General features: G+C 46.1%; 1 protein-coding gene across 5 annotated transcripts in view; it reads left to right on the forward strand.

The window, feature by feature from the left end:
- Positions 1 to 7,569, forward strand: part of LOC135394090 (protein scribble homolog) — a 94,660-nt gene extending 87,091 nt beyond the window's left edge. For 4 of the 5 annotated variants that reach the window (XM_064624586.1, XM_064624592.1, XM_064624588.1 and 1 more), the window contains 2 exons: positions 3,534 to 3,687; positions 3,785 to 3,884. In XM_064624586.1, coding sequence (XP_064480656.1) covers positions 3,534 to 3,687; positions 3,785 to 3,869 — 239 coding nt within the window. In that variant the 3' untranslated portion in view covers positions 3,870 to 3,884. Of the gene's footprint in view, positions 1 to 3,533; positions 3,688 to 3,784; positions 3,885 to 7,332 lie in introns of those variants that run through there. The other variant, XM_064624587.1, reaches the window with a different exon arrangement.
- The last annotated feature ends 9,263 nt before the right edge of the window (positions 7,570 to 16,832 follow it).

Here is a 16,832-nt window from a genome sequence, read left to right on the forward strand (position 1 = left end):
CGCGTTTCATCCGAAGAAGGGGACTTGCTTCCTGTACAACAAATGTACACCACCGTTCACCGTAAACTCTTTTTCTCTTTTTTTTTTGGCATGACGCTTACGTTGACGCTTTCAAACGGGGGCAACGCATGCACACACACATCCAGGAGATTCCCCGAGTGGTTCAAATAGAAAAAGAAAGGACTGCTCTCTCATCTGAGTATATAAAAAGAAAAGCACTTCTGTGGCTGTTTGGCGTTGTGACAACATGCACCTGAGTAGAGTGCACCTGCCCTACTCAAACCCACACAGCTGCATATTATGTTGCACATGGCATCAGCATGCTAGTGTCAGAAGAGAACGTGCAGAGTCCAGCACGCAGTAGCATCGTCGACCCTGGTGTGGTCTCTTGACGGCGTGACAACTCCATGGGCATGATTTTTACCTTTCAATCCGTGTGTGCACGGATTGAAAGCTACATTGCGTGCGAGAACTGCAGCCACACGAGCAATGCATTGCCTTGGGCATTGTAATGATGCGCACACATGAGCAATAAGACCACATATCAATGCACATGAACTGAAAAGGATGGATTACAACAAACGAAAAATGGCAGTGGCAAGTGCTTTCCTAGTTTTGAGCGTCACTTTGGCACGAATCACTCTCAGGTTTAAACGTTTTTGAGCACTACCCAAAAGACTCGGAAGCCATTTGCCATTTGTGGCATCAGACCTATGAAGATCAATGTTTTGAGTATCTGTTCCTAAGAAAACATTTTAATGTCATTATTGCAAAGTTGTTCTTTGTGTAATGCATGTTTGAATTCGTGCTGTTTCTAATATTACAAATATAATAAGCTATCGTGATGACAGGCAGCGAATCAGTAAAAAGCTGATCTGTATGTGGCACAGACAAGCAGCATTTTCTTTGGTAGATTTGAGAAAAGTGTGCTGACATCACCCAATTCTTGTCAACAAAATTTATATTTTAGTCAGTAATTCGTGGCAATTCATCCATATTCTTAACACTGTAGTCAGTCACGCTTGTCATTGCCACCCATTATGTCGATGAATCTTATATGTATTTGTATTGCTGTTATAAACTTCACAGACAATAATTCTTAGTCAATGGGGCTGCTACCATCGGATACAATTATTGCATTTGAACTTTTTAAGAAGGAAACATTTTAATACTTATTGTTTAACACTGAACATTTCTTTACTCTTGTTTTTTTATACTCACTCTTTACACACTCCAATGTTTTTAGCTGAATAACGAGAACAAGGCCTACGTCAAAACTCTGAAAGCACCACTGAGTAGCGTTTGCCACCGCCACAGAGAACAACAAGGGCCTACAAAGCATATAAAAACATTTATCAACAAGTACAACACACAGAAAGGCTCTAAGAACAAAAATGGCTCGCAGGAACAAAAGAGGGAATCGAAAGTTGAAGATGAGTGCGGCATTGGCTCAGTCCACGTAGCGGCTACATGCCTTCTTCCACTTGCACTGCGTGCACCACATGTCCTTGTTCTCCATGCCATGGATTTTGCGACATTTGCGACTCTCGGAGCGCACGCGTCTGTGCAGCGGGGAGCTCTTTGGAGATGCCGACAGGGTCTTTGGGCTCAGACGCATGAACTTTTGTGGCGAGACCTTTTAAAGGGCATAGTAGTCGGTGTGAGCAAAAAAACTGGGGGAGAATTGGAAATTTACCGCGAGTTTGGTACCTACATTGGCAGTGGATGTACCCGAGTTCTGTAGTTGCCAGAAAGACTTGGGTCCTGTGGGAATGTTGACCGGGGATGCGGAGATCGTGCCGGGAGACGGCGGGGTTGAGAAGGCCTACGCGAGAAGAGACGGAGATCTGGGTTAACGTGTGGTAATTTGTGCTGCAGGAGGCATGAATGTCATGGGCAGTTCACAGGATCAAAGCCCGTGATTATGGAACACTTATTTTGATGAAAGATGAAAGTCACTGAAAAGGTTAGCCAGCTGTAGGACTCGAACCCACATCTTCTGGATTGCCGGTCCAGGGCTATACGAATTGAGCTAAGCTAACACGCCTTCTCAGTGACTTCCAGGGTGCGTCATCTGAAGGGACAACCAGCCACTCTCTCTCACTCATCCTCCTTTCACTCTTACATTTTTGCACACTCATACACGCATTCATACGACGGGATCCACGCAGGCGGCAACTGATGAACATCAGTTCTTTCATACACACTTATTTTGAATTACAACGTTGACACGAGTTGACGTTGACGTTGAGTTGAGGAAAGAGCTACAAAAACTCATCAGATTTATACTGTTCATTGCAAAGTTCACTGTTTTATGCTTTTATATATTGTATTATGACCAGCTGTCACAGGTTTATCAGTGTAGCCTCGACCAAGAAATGGCCACGTAATCATCAGAACACTTTTCTGCGTGCCTTTAAGAACACATTATTAAGTGACAAGACAGTGTCTGCTTTTACTGAACTGGTGCACCTCGAATGGGCTGCCCTGAATGTAATACACCACAGTATTCAGTATTCACCTGTGCCTGCTGCTGCTGCATCTTGTACTGGGGGTCCTCATGGGGAGGTCGCACCATGTCCAGATGGCTGAGGGTTGGGGCTGAGGAGGTGTAAATGTTGTGAGCATAGTCGCTTTGTGACTGGGGCAACGACTGGGACATCTGGGAGTCGCAATCGTCTTCACCATCTTCCTCACTCTCTGTGTAGTAGAACTCCTCCTCGTGGTCGCTCGAATTGGAATCCTCACTGTCGTCTTGACGACTGCAAAGCGGCGTAAATTGCAAAACGAGTTTAATTATTTCTGACCAAGGTATATGACTCTACAATGGCTTTTAAATACAGAATGGCCGGAAATAAACATAACAGTTGTTTGTACATCACCTGCAACATTTATGTACGTCTGGAAATCATAGATTTCCTGTTTATTTGAAATTTCAGAAGTCTAGCAGTGCCTCTTCGGCTAAAAAGCAGGTGGGATGAGCCTAATCTCCAAGTTACAACTGTTTCCACGTGCAATACCATCGAAAAGAAACATAGGCCACGGCATTGACCAGGTACATTTTTGCAAAGTGGCACTAAAAGTTCAACCAATTCCTCGAAGCCCAGCGTAGCTAACAATCTGGAAATTCGGTTGTCCCTTTAATGGGACCTTGTGGAAACGTGTCTGGCCTGCTATTTTCCTGGAGTATAATGCTACTGTGTTCACCTAACAACACGACAAGAGCTACTGTATGCAGAACATTAGAGACTCACCCGAGGTGCACGACTCTGATGTGCTTTTCCACCGTCTCAAGGGCAGGAAACTTTGCACCACACTCCTTCCAGGTGCACTTGTACAGCACTCGCTAAAAGAATGAGAGAACTAGGGTTGAATACCAGTTGAGCCACTTGCATTCTCTTGGGGATGGAGCACACATACCCTTTTCTTTGGGCAGTCAGCTGAGGAGGAACCAGGTGGCTCGTACAAGTCTATCCCATCATCCTGGGTGGGAGACATACGCCAAAAGGTACACGCATCCGTGGTACTTGCAGGTGGAGACGGAGTGCCCGTACGTTGCGGCGACCTGCCACTTGTCCAGCTGGACGAACTGGCAGTGGATATTCCCGAGCTGGAGCTTGTCCATGATAAGGCTGTCGACGAGACAATGAAAGAAAGGTGCAGTCAGCTCCAGTTCAAACTGCACAAGTGAGCGTTGAAAGTATAGCAAGCCTCAGAAGCTGGTTGGTACGTTTTTACCATTTCGTATCGAACCTGACATTTTGTTTTCTTCCCATATTTCCAGTTTGCTGGAAGACATGGCATGGCAAAGCTACAGATCCCCAGGGTATGGTTGCTTTTACTCTCATCTTGACTCCATTGTTGGCTGAAGCACGTTTTTATGTGTCTTCAACGTTTCTAGCCCGTGATGATAGCGCTAGCGCTACTACGTTCTCGCTACAGCGAATACCGTTTATAGTGATCCCTCTTATTGCGATACAACTTCTATACGGATAATTTTCACTTTCTTCATTGCGCTTCGTACTCTAAAAACGATGTAAAGAATCGCCGACCGACGATCCAGCGATCGAGTTCATGCGTATAAACGCAGCGATCAACGACGGGGTCGCACGTGAACGCGTTTTTCGTAGAATTCAACGGGAGAAAGCAGCGAAGCGATTATAGGAGTTAGAACAAACTATTTCCTTGACCGTAAGTCAAGCGGACTTCCCTCTGCGCGATGATAAAATACCTCACATGTGCGTTTGTTTGAGGCGGCGCCGCAACGTTTCCAGATGGTCTTTCAGGTCTGCAATTTTTATAATAATAATTAATAATTCAGGGCTTTACGTCGCGAGACAACTGCGATCATGAGCGACGGGTTCTTTGACGTGAGCCGAAATCTCGACACACGGCACACCACATTTAACGTCCCCCGCGGAAAGCTACGTGTCTGGGCAACTTGTACCCTTCCACCAAGTTGCCACCGTCCTCGGCCGGATTTGAACACGCGACCGTGGGATCAGTAGGCGGACACGCCACCGACTGAGCCACCGAGGCCGGCTGCAGTTTTTCAAACGCAAGGTAACATTGGTGCTCCATGTACCAGTGCCGTATGCGAAGGCACTGGTGTACAACCGCGTCATGAGACCTTCTTGGGAACATAGTTCTAAGACTCATTGTTTGTTTAAGTAGGTAGGGATCCCCCCCTTAAGATCTTGCCACACCCCCAGAAATACCTGCCAAGAACGCCCCCCCACCCCCACCCCCCCAAAAAAAAGGGAGCTGCGGGTGTCACCCCACACACACACACACACACACAGAATTCCACCCCCCGGTGAAAATCTAATCTCGCAAATCCCTGAGACCGTGCATCGCAAAAACGGAACCTTTCCTGAGGGATCGTTATAGGCGGACTTTGCAACATATGTTTGATGTTGCCGTTTCCTTCCATCCAGTCGTGCGTTTTATAACATTTCAGTTCAGATGCAGACAGAGCCGTTCCGAGAGAGAGAGAGAGAAGGGGGGGGGGGGCGAGATAGGCAACACCCCCGGGCGCCTTCCCCAGAGGGGGTGCCGGACGCCAGATCACAGAAGTTTCGCAATAAAACATGCCCCAAGGGATTTTTAGAACTCTGAAGATAAAATTTTTCGGGGGTATTGTTGTAACTTTTTTTTTTTAGACCGTAGCCCTGGAAAGCGTGGGCGGGGTGGGAGGCGCGCTTCACGCTTGTCCTGTCCCAGACGGACACTCAGCCGACTCTGGATGTAGAACACTGTAGACAGCAAGGAGCCCGTTACTGTTTGAAAGGACGGGCAGTGACAACAGGACTATGACGTTTCCCACTCATTTCATTTATCAATTCGACACTTGCAGACCCCTGTCATACCTCGGCTGTGGAAACCGAACCGACAATATATCATGTCATACCGTCATGAATCACGTTTTGTACAGTCACAGTGTCAACACACGCGCGTCAACAGTGGAGCCAGACTGGAGCCTCGCATCCGCAAGATTTCTGACAGTTTCTGAAGGAAACGACGTCATAATGACGCTTTCGCTTCTCAACAGTCGCTTTCAGCGGTTGTTTCAACGAACAGTGAGTATGGTCCACTGTCCATTGGTGGCAAAACAAGCAGGAAGGAACACTGCGATGCGCTCTCCGCGTGCTGAACGTATCAGGTCCCCTCCATGTTTCATGTGCCGTCTGCTTCTAGTCAGCTCCACTCTCCCTGCACGATAGTGCTGGGGTTTACAACATCATTTCTGCCGATTTTCCCTCGTCTTCCCATGATGAAAGTCCGCAGAAACGCAGTAGCAAAAAATGAGATAACGGGTTCTAGGAAACTCTTGCTGCGCGATATCTCATTGCTCTGTTCACAAACGTTGATCCGTAGCTCCGAGCTTCTGCTACATTTCAAGCGTGTGGCACGTTCGGGCAACGCTGCCTCGCATGTTCATTCATGATCAAAAGGATGACACACACACACACGCGCGCGCGCGCCATGCTCCTCCTTACGCGCTATTGTGTGACGCCGTAATGTCACGGGTCGATATGTGCCGCTCTGACGTCAGAAGAAAGCGGTCCCCACAGTAGAAACAGTCAAGGTCATGACCACGGTCAAGATAGCGGTTGCTCGAGGTTTCTGTGTGCTGCTCTTTAAACACCTCTCCATTTATGCTCAACCCACAAGCCTGCTGGATTGTATTGGAACATCATTCTAAAAGTGTACAGTTTGCGAAATTCTGCCGTTTTACCACAAGCTCGATCGATATGCGATGCGTGTCGTAGAAGGGAGTCCCTAATGTGAGGTGTGCTATAATCAGCAGCGAAGCAAGTGTTTTGGGAGGGGTTCTATGGGAATTTTTCCTACGTGGGAAGGAGAATGTCACCCCCCACCCCAAATGCACTACCAACTGTTCGAATACGGGGAGGGTTCGAACCCTCGAATCCATCCATCTGGCTATATCCCACTGGTTATAACTACGGTCACTACAGCTTATATATAGTAACTGTAGTTACAGCTGTACTTTTCCTTGAGCTGTGTCGACTTAAATGACCTCCCACACGAAACAGCACAGGTGCCACCCTTCGCACATCCTGAAGGTGATGGCACAGCCTCGATGAGTATTCGCGCATCTTTGCAAAGCTGAAAATGAATTGTTCCGTTTTTCGTTTCGGCAGCTCTCTGGTGACGAGAAAGGTGGTCAGTCAGGTGAGGACACACACACAGCATATGGGTTCCGCTCGACTATCTCCGGTTGCGCAAAAGCATCGCTCTGCATGCTCAGCGACGGGGGTGTTGTTGACGCTATAGCAAATTAATGGCTCACTCGGCTAAGCGCACATCCTGCCTCACTATTTGCCTCGCTGTAAAAAAAGAAAAGGCAGACCGCTTGTTTCCGTGAAGAGTAGAATGGTTGTTTTGGAGCCGCTTTTCACATTTGGAGTTTAGAATAGCTCACAACAATGGCGCTTGTGACCGAAGCGGAGCAATCTTTTCGCTTTACTGCATGACATGACATGACATGATGTATAGGCTAGTGTACCGTCCAGTGATGGGAAGTACTTGAAGCACCAAGTATGCTAGCTCAAGACTACATTTCAGAGTACTTGTACTATGTACTGTACCCAACTTTTGTTCTGTCCCTTTCCAAAAGTTCACAAGTGCCCAGCGTGTAATGCAAAATAAGATGATAAATAAACATGAAATTAAACTGCAGTTGAATATATTCTTAAAGTGCAGGTTCAAAATGCGATAGGCAGCACGGTAATTCAGTTTTCAATGTGTTCCGTGTTCGCGAGACCTTATATTTGATTGCTCTGCTACATTGTTCCTTTCATTTTTCAGTGCACAATGTACGACTGGTTTTTAAAGAGGGCGACTTGAAGCACACCTGCTTCGTTCCAGATTTTTACGTTTTTACTGGTAATGACTGAGAATTTTGTTGCGAACAACGAAGACACGAAAGACAGGAAGTTTTGCATTACGCTTCCTATGATCTTGTTTCATATGATATTCAGGGATTAGAACCCAGTGCTGTGCATTGGGAACATGCATAACCCTAGAAATAATGCTTTGCACTAGCGCAGCCGACTGCAAATTACTCCGCACGTTTCATTTCTTAATCATGTGTAAGCAACGCCTTGCACTAACATGTCAATGCATAGCATATAATTCCTTCCTCACTTTATCAGCACTGAACAGTGAGAGTTGAATGTACGTATTTTTCCAGGATGTATGTTTCCAGGTCCTGTACTTCAAGTACCAGTGACGCCCATGGCACCACTGGCACCATCTCACCCCTGTGGTACGAATCCAGATGTCGTCATATGATTCGTGACTGCCAGGTTTCCAAGTAATCTGCTTACAGACACGTATGCAATAATATAGACGGGAATACGCGTTCGCTGTGCCTCTTATCAAGTCCACAACTGCTGGCTCCACATATCATCCGCTATAGTTGTTCTGCAGTTTCTGGTCGATTATTACACTCGTCAAGCGCCACGAGCACGTCTATATTGTGTCAGATGCTCAACCATATAATCCAGTTGGGGAGTATAATGTCAAATTTGACGTTCGGAATCAGACCTCTGACGCGGAAAGCCTTGAGTCTCGCATGGAAGGTCACGTCACCGAAACGTCACGCCTCAACGATTTTTATTTGTTTTCCTTTTTTCTTTTTTTCATCGCGTCCTGCTTTCTGGCTTGCGTTAATTTCCTTTCGAAATCGACGACGCTACGATCCACACAATATGTGGACGACGCCAAACGCGGAAGCGAGTGGAACGCTTTTTACCGTTTCTTTTTTTCTTTTTGAGGTCCCCCATGCTCTTATACACTACCAGCCTTCGTTTCTGCAGTCCCGTGACCTTGCTAAATACATTACGCTCGGCAACGCCTGGCCCCCACACTTTTGCCATCAAGGTCGATGCCGCCGTTTAGCGTTGCGAGGGAGCGCTGCGATCGCCGGGCGGCCGTTTGCGAACAATAAGCCATGTCGTCTGCAATGAAGATCCTGCAAAAACAAAAGCGGCTGTCGCTTTCTCCAGAGGCAAGAAGGTTCTCTTGAAGTATGCCACCGGCTCACAATACCCCGCTTCGCAAGCGGGAAGTAAAATGTGCCGGGGGCGAGAAAAAAACAAACGCCGGCCGGCGTGATGGCGCTAACGTCGCCCCGCGTCCCGGCGTCCCCGACCTAGTTATTTTTGCACGGCTAACGTTGCTCGTGTTTTTATTCCTCTCCAGCTAACGTCAGTGACGCAATAGACTTTCTCGCCCTCTTCCATATAGTTAGGTGAATGCGAGCAGGCTCTTCTGAATGCGTTTCCCTTGTTCCTCGCCAAAGTGGCAGGTTTCGCAAAGGACGTGCATAATCGCTTCCTAGTGAACCGAATTCCAACGCTTCGGAGCGTAGCGTGGCGTTCTTCCTCGCATTTTATTTGCTTTTTAATCGTGCCGTTGCACACGATCGCTTCGCGTACGTATCACGTCCTCTGCGATCGTTTGCTTCATACCTTCAAAAAGGCGGACATATGCTTTTTATTTGCGGACTTCTATCTGCGCACGTCAGCAGCCGTGCAGGTGCTGCTGTTGTAATACAACGCCAAGGTTGTGTCACGTGCACAAGTCGATCGACTCGTGTAGACAAACAAAACTGATAGGGAGCTCGCCCTTGTATTTTGCCGCGTCTCTGCATGGAAGTCAGTGACATTGCCTCCATACACAAATCCTTATCTTGCGCTAAACACGCAGACGGTGGACGTTCTCGTCATGACGTGGACAAACAGCTCGACTCGCAGGGCGGTCCTCTTTCAATACTCACAAAAAGACTATTGTTTTAAGACTAAGACTATTATTTAAATTTAGGTGGGGGGGGGGGACGAATGATTCAACTGACCAGGAAAAGCCACTTGCTTCTTTATTTTTGTTTATCACTTTAATGTATATTCAGCGACGTGCTGTTTCATTCAAGCAAAATCACTCACACAACGCGTTGTTTCTTCTCTGTGATTTATCCAGACCTCTCCTACACCCCAAATGTTCGGCGACACCTCCCCTAACTTTCTCTCCTGCACCCCCACATGGAAGCCAGTATTATTTCAGCTTTAGATAGATGTCAGCAACAATACATCAAGCCGTTACAACGTAACTGTAATAATGCCCCCTCCTCTAATTTTTCGCGTTTGCGATTCTGGATAAACCAAAACACTTTTATCATATAGCCTCGTCCTCACAGATCGTTGCCGCATTGTTATTTTCCATTAAACTTTTTTGTTTATATGCGGTTTATGTATTCTTCTCTCGTACGAATTAGGTGTCATTACTTTCCACTCCGGAGACGTATCTTGGGGGTGAAACGGTGCGTGGATGTAATTTTCCGCATGATGGACAATATATTGCGTTTTCTCTGGCTGCAAAGCCAGACTACCATTTTGAGTTTTAACTGTCAAATTTACGCACATAATTTCTTGTACCATTCGCACCTACGCTTATCATCGGGTCGATCTATCTCACTTTCGTTTCCGTTTCCGTAGCCTCAATCCTGTCCAATCCAATGCGCAGACTTTGCTTTTAAAAGAATAAAAATGAAAATCCAGAACAGATCTATACAATGAGATCTGTGGGCATGATTCTTTTCACTCGCGTGGACCAATAAAATAAATGATCACCTACGGGTCGTACGCCCTCCTGTTTGTAGCTGTAGTTTGCAGGTGGCAGTACAGACAGCCTTGCAAACGGCACGAGAAACCCCCGCAGAACTTTGGCAGACGACATTTCTTCTGCTTCACGGCAACGCTATTTCAAGTGGACAGCTTTCAAGAGTGAACTTCCCGTTCCAGGCGAAATTATACGGTATAGTTGCAGAACAACGGCACCGTGCTTTCTCGTTTGCGTACTGAAACGGAGTAAAACGCGGAAGCCGGTCTGAAGGAAAGAATGTTGCAAAGTGACCGCAATATTTGGTTGGCGGTTGTTATGACGTGTTCGAGAAGTCGTTACACCAGTATCGATGCACATATACTTGTTTGGGGAAATAAACTACCAAATAACGGACCCATTGTGTCCGTCTGCTTGCTACTCAGTGTGACGTCACCGTAGCCATGGAAACAAGCACGTGGCCCTCTGACGGCTGTGCTCCTGATCGGCGGCCTGGTTTCGGTTTCGGCTCATTTGCATAGCAAAATTCGGTTATGGATATTTCAACGTACATTATCGTCTTAGGATTTTTAAAAAGACAATGGCTTTGAACGAGGATTGTCTCCTATTCTTCTATCTCAGTTTTTACCGAAAGTCACTAATTACAGAGTTAATGAGTTCATGTAATTAGTCGTCTATAGTTACATATAGTTCGAGAAATCTGCCTAGTCGTATAACCCATCTGCAAAGACGTCGTCTGTGCTGCTCTCATAGCGTTTTTATTTTTAAAAATCTGTAAAGAATTAAAAAAAAAACATCCTTTATATGTTATCCAAATCTCGGCGAGGAAAGACCATAAGCGGAAGTCACCCATAGCAAATTACATATCTGGCGGCACGCATAACAGCACGGCAGTGCAATCAAACTACACGGTGGGCGAAGCGCGTTGTGGGCGCCGGTAGGTGGTGTACATATAGTGTCCCACGCGTATATTCTCCTGTGTGACGCAAGCAAGGGAATTGGCGTTGCACAATGCACTGTGTGTGCGCTTATTGTCACACTTTCCAACGATGATTCCCACGTTGTCATATAAAAGTACGTGGACGGAAGTGAAGACGTCAACTGGCTATTGTGTTGGCACACAGGGGAGGCCCCGTCGGTTGAGGAAGAGGTTGTTATCTTGCCCCATCGCTTGCGAAAAGCACGGGCAGGCTGCTTGAAACCAGGCACGGTGCGCTGCGTGCAATATTTGCGAGCAGATGATTTTGTAATCACTCTAACACGCGCACTGACAGGAGCTAGGTGCGAAGTATGGAGGCGGCGGACTAAAGGTTGGCATATCTAGAAAACAACTTGAACAAAAAGCTATCTTTATGTGCGCCATGAATGTCCCAAACCAAATTTCTGTCAATATTTGTTTGAATCGCAAAATTTCCCCATCTCAGGTATACTGGTATGTACCACCAGATAAGGTGCGAGCTCGAAATGCGCCAACTGAACTAAAGAGCATTACTGTTGTTTAGTGAGCAAGCCGCCTTCAATGTCTTTTGTTCAACGTCGCCATTCAAACAGACCGTGAAGGCATTTGAGGGAATAGGTGTGCATTAATCACGCCATCAACGGCACCGCCCGATCGACGGTGCATACTAAACAGACTGCCTTCTGCCGATCACATGTCATTTGTTCACCCGATCACGTGATAGGCAGGCGGAAGGAAATAGTGCCAAGGTTCTAATTAACATTGCAGAAGTCACCTTTGCCAATGTATCCTTCCGATAAGAGACTTCTGTTCAGGATTACCCCGTTTTATTTTTCAACTATTCGAATAAAGAGGAAGTAGTAGACCTGAGGAACGCAGATATTCCCGGATGTAGATAGCGTGTGTCGTCTCCGTTTAAAGTCAATGACGTCTTCTGCTCCTTCGACGCGTCGTCTGCTTTCAAATCTCTGAAATTGCTTTTCGTAAACTTTGCTCCCACGCATTTTTTAGTTTGTTGTTTTCATATTTTGTTTGTTTTCTGCAACGTAAACAGAGTTAGCATCACCCGACCGTTTTGCTGCTATTCCTGTCGCTGAAGAATACGGCAAAGTGGTGTTAGTCAGCATATTCAGGAAGCGATACTTCACACCGCGCTATTTTCGTCCCCCGTTGTCGCCGATAAAATCATAATACTATCGATACAACCTTTCTCGCCTCTGCAAATACGTGAGGCTACACGGAAGTCTTGCACACGTTATCGGTCGGAGAACAACACGTTCGTCCGAAGCGTTCAAGATAATTTTTATATATGCATAAACCCTTCTCCAGCACCGCACCAAGCCGAACAGGAAAAAAACAAAACAGAAAACAAAACAACAACAACAACAACAACGGAGGATAACAAAAGGTAATTTTTCGTCACTGCCCTCAATTGCTGTTCTCTCTCTCTCTCTTTCGCTCGTCGATGTATAGCCGAAGAATATTGAATAGGCTTTCTATTCTTGGCCCGGTCTACTTATCATACTCGGATCAGCGATTTCCATTTTTGCTTTACTTGAGGGGGGAATTGTGTAACCCTCTCCGCACACTGCTTTTATGGGCTGCTTGAAATCGATGACGGGGCGTTGTTCACAATCCAACCCGAAGGTTGCAGATTTCCCTTGCGAGGCGCGACAGTCGCCGGCAGGGAACTGAGACCGCCAGGAAATCCCCGTCTGTCGAACTTGAACCAGTTTATGTATATTTTTCTGTTGCCGGTCGGTCTGCAACGATCACAGCAGGGCGTGGCTCTGAACTTTGATAAGGTCGCGGTCACTCCGTTGAGTTGAACAGCGAGCTCAGCTGATTACAGCAGAGGTCGAGTTCACTCGAGCAAGAAATCTGCGATATGGCGCGCCTAGACACACGCAGACAAGCCCGATAGATTCAGGGCCGACACCGCAAGTGGTGGTAGATAGTATAGATCGGAAGGGGTGCACGATAACGGTTCCGAAAAGCCAATCGCCTTGTTTGTTTGAAGCGGGTGACATCATATAAGCTTGGATTCGATGACATCTTTGATTGTATCGTTTTCGTAGAGTTTTAATCGTTAATTTTTATCTGTTTAAAATTTAACTGCGTTAACCGCGTATAAATTTATCCCCGATCTACGCCAACTTTGCCAGCTGATGTGCTATGAGATCATCCGGCAACATATGTCCCACTGCTGCTGGCAGCAATACAATGGTAATGGCAGTCCCCGTATGGCGTGCACGGACCATTATCATCACTGTCAGCCTGAGTACAAGGTTGCTCGAGCTGGGAAATGACACCAACCTCGTAGGGCTACTTGTACCCCTTGAATGACTGTGTCAAGGTGACAATCTGTCATATACCCGCATTATTCGTGTACGAAGTCGATGATGTCATTGCGTGACTGTTGTACTACAGGCTGTCCCTACGTACCAAGAGGCGCAAAAATGTACAGTCAATATTAGAGAGTTATATAGAATAAGATAGCAAAGCGGTCCCGTCCCTCACTGCCCCCCCCCCCCACACACACACACACTGCCATATAATGGTGTAGCTCTTGTTAGCGTCAGGGTTTACTCGGAGTTGCTTTCTTTGCTTACTTTTATTTTTATTTTTTATTTATTTATTTTCTCAAGAGTCGGATGGGTCACATGGCACTTTTGTCTTCAAGCCATAGCGTGTTTGTCATGTTCCAACCCAAGCTGTTTGCGTCTGCATACATGGACATAGTGTGTGAAAAAAAAAGAAGCTAACTGGAAGTCCCCTCTTGACATCTTTGTGCGTTGCGAGAGTTTATTATCATTATGATATCATAATCATTATTAATATCATATATTAATATCATTATTATTATCATAATATAATAAAAACAGGCATTCAGCGTTATTCTTGCGATGTTTGCATAAGAGTTTTTTCTGAAATGCCAAGTTTTTTTTTTTTAAACGCCCTTCAATTTATTTAGTTTACCCCTGCTTTCTTATATTCTTGATTGGCCGGTTTAGCATACAGTAAAAAAGGAAACATCGTTTTTCTAATGAAGGCAGCGCCCCCATGCGACCGAAACGTCAACACGCCCTGAGATATTACGCAATCCTTTATTTCTCCCTCTCTCTCTCCCCCGGAGACGTTTGAAGGGAGGCACAAAAAATAATAGTGTACCGGTTGCTGACTCCGTCGACCTCCAGCAACATCCCCCCCCCCCTTTTTTTTCGGGGAACCACACCCCGATGAAAAACTCTGGTGGGAGGTGGCGACCTCTGGAGGAGAAGCAGCTTATTATTATTTTGTTTTCACTGAGTGAGTGAGAGAGAGAGAGAGAAGGGGGGAGCGAAATTTCGAGCACCAGAAAAAGCGCTCCTCCGCCAGGTCGTGACACTGAAACAACAAATAACCCTTGGCGTCAAACATGACGAAAGAGCCGACCGATCCGGAAGTACTACTTCTCATGACTTAGCTTCGCCTAGCTCTGCTGTATACGGGATGCTTCAGATGACCCCCACTTCCACCTGAAGCTCCCAAGAAACTGAACATTTTTGGTAGAGGAACTGGAGAAGAACTACAAACGAAAAACAGAAGACGGAAAAGTACGATAATTTCTGTATAAAAAGATGCGAAGAAAATGATTCGATATTAAAATGTAGTACTGAAACGAAACTGCCGCCTCAATATTTTAAATTAAACTTATTAAAAGTACATTAAAATAATGCGTTCCTCCCACATATTATCAGATGACACAACAGTCTTCGTAGAAAGGGGTAACATAGTCTGAGGAACACACAAGACGATGAGCTGATGATTTCAGACTCGAGGAAATGTCACCTCTTTCTACAGCACACTACAGCTCGCTTGCAGCGAGTTAATTTGTCCGACAGGCTTCGATTGTGTCAATTCGGCTGTGTCGGCTACCACAGACCTCGCCCTAACTTCATAAAATGCTGTGGGAATTCCACCCTTGAAAAGCAATTGGAGGGGGTCATCTAGCATATGCAAGAGAGAATCGGTGGCCATGAAGCGACGGCACGATGCCGGAAATACACGGCGAAGCACCGATCCCAGTTTGCTGACAGCGCACTCAGTGGCCTTGGTGCCTGTCTCTGTGTGGCTTGCATCGTTTAAACACTCCTGCGCAGACCGTTTGTTTTTCACACTGTGGTCTCGTCCGCGTTACGCAGCTGGTACAAATTGTCGTATAATTTATCCTGCCCGCAGCGAAACAGGAGAAGCCTCTGTTAAAACTGGCGAAATAACACAACCAGCTCTGCATTTGACTTCCGGTTTCGTTTAGAAAGACACGAGGAAACAAATATCGCACATCCGATTTCCAATAGAACTGTAGAAAACTTACTCAAAGATGCCTCTGATACATCCATAAATTGTCACCGTTAGCGTTGTTTCTTGACGTAACGTTTTTAGTTTTGCTGCAAGTGAACGTTTTGTTCACCTCTCTCCCTTTCCACGAATAACAATGGGTCGTAGAGTTTACCCAGTCCTCGACACTACTTATGCAACGTTTGGGTATGATACGGTTTGATATGGTTACGCTACTTTTCGGTTGCGAAAAATTATGCTACTTTATTGATTTCGTATTTTCTGTTTTGGTAATTTTATAGGTATCGTTGGACATCATTCACTTGCGGGAACTGTTCTATCCAATAGGCAATATCGCTATCTGAAGCAGTTCAAAGGTACCATTGAAAATTACCGGAAAATATACACAGACGACGACAACGTTACGTAGTTCCAGACGTTGTCTGTTAGGCGGGAATCGTGATCACGCAGATTTAACGATTATGTACGTAGATAATATCTGCGCAGTAAAAGCTCTCGTTTTTCCAGCGTCAATATTACCAAACTTTCTGACGGAACCAGAAAGAAGAAGAGACTCTGCAATCTGTTGTGCACGAGCTGCGAGAGCTTTCTCTTCAAGGTTAGGGACGCCCTTGATGACGTCGGAGTGACGACGTAGCCAACTGCGCAGTACGACTTCCTCTGTCGTATTATTCCTTCCGTGAGCTGGACCTTGGCAACAGAACAATACAAACACTGCATCCAGCAGCTTATATCGTATACCTGTGCCGCAAGTTGTCGTCTGCGACATTTTGAAATTGTCGTCTGCTTGCCTGTTTTTGTAGCAGACGAGCGATACCTCTATCATTCAATTCGATTGTTTCGCATCCGTCTATCGATGCGGCGAAATAGGACGGAAGCGACGTGTCATTTTCATGGAAAATGTAGGTTTTCCGTTCTTTTTTGGAACCCGAAAAGCGCACATCGGCATTTCACAAATGGGAACGCAAACTGCAATGCAGGCGCTTCGTTGGATAAATACATCCTGAATCACTGATGTAAAAGCAGGCAGCAGAAGTCAGTGGAACGGAAATGACGTCATTGTGAAGCATTTAACGGAGCGTACTATTGATGTGGGCGAGGAGATGTTTTTGTGGTTTTTGTCCACGGCATGGTGCCTTGCGCAAGTCCCTGAAGCGAGCGCGTGCCTGGGAAAAACAACGAGCAGGTTATATTGTCTTGTAAGTTTGTTGTTTCGTCTGAATCGTGTGTTCACAAGGCAGTAGAAAGCCTCGCAGACAGCTTGTTTTCGTCTGAAGCAACTATGATCTGCTGGAAGGTGTGTTTTTTTCACAGTCTGCGTTGCGACGCGTATTTTGATGTATGCAGCCTTACATTTACTTCCCAGAATGCGACCTTGAATAGGACGTTA

Source organism: Ornithodoros turicata, chromosome 5 (genome assembly GCF_037126465.1).
Source record: "Ornithodoros turicata isolate Travis chromosome 5, ASM3712646v1, whole genome shotgun sequence".
NCBI classification, from domain to species: Eukaryota; Metazoa; Arthropoda; class Arachnida; order Ixodida; family Argasidae; genus Ornithodoros; species Ornithodoros turicata.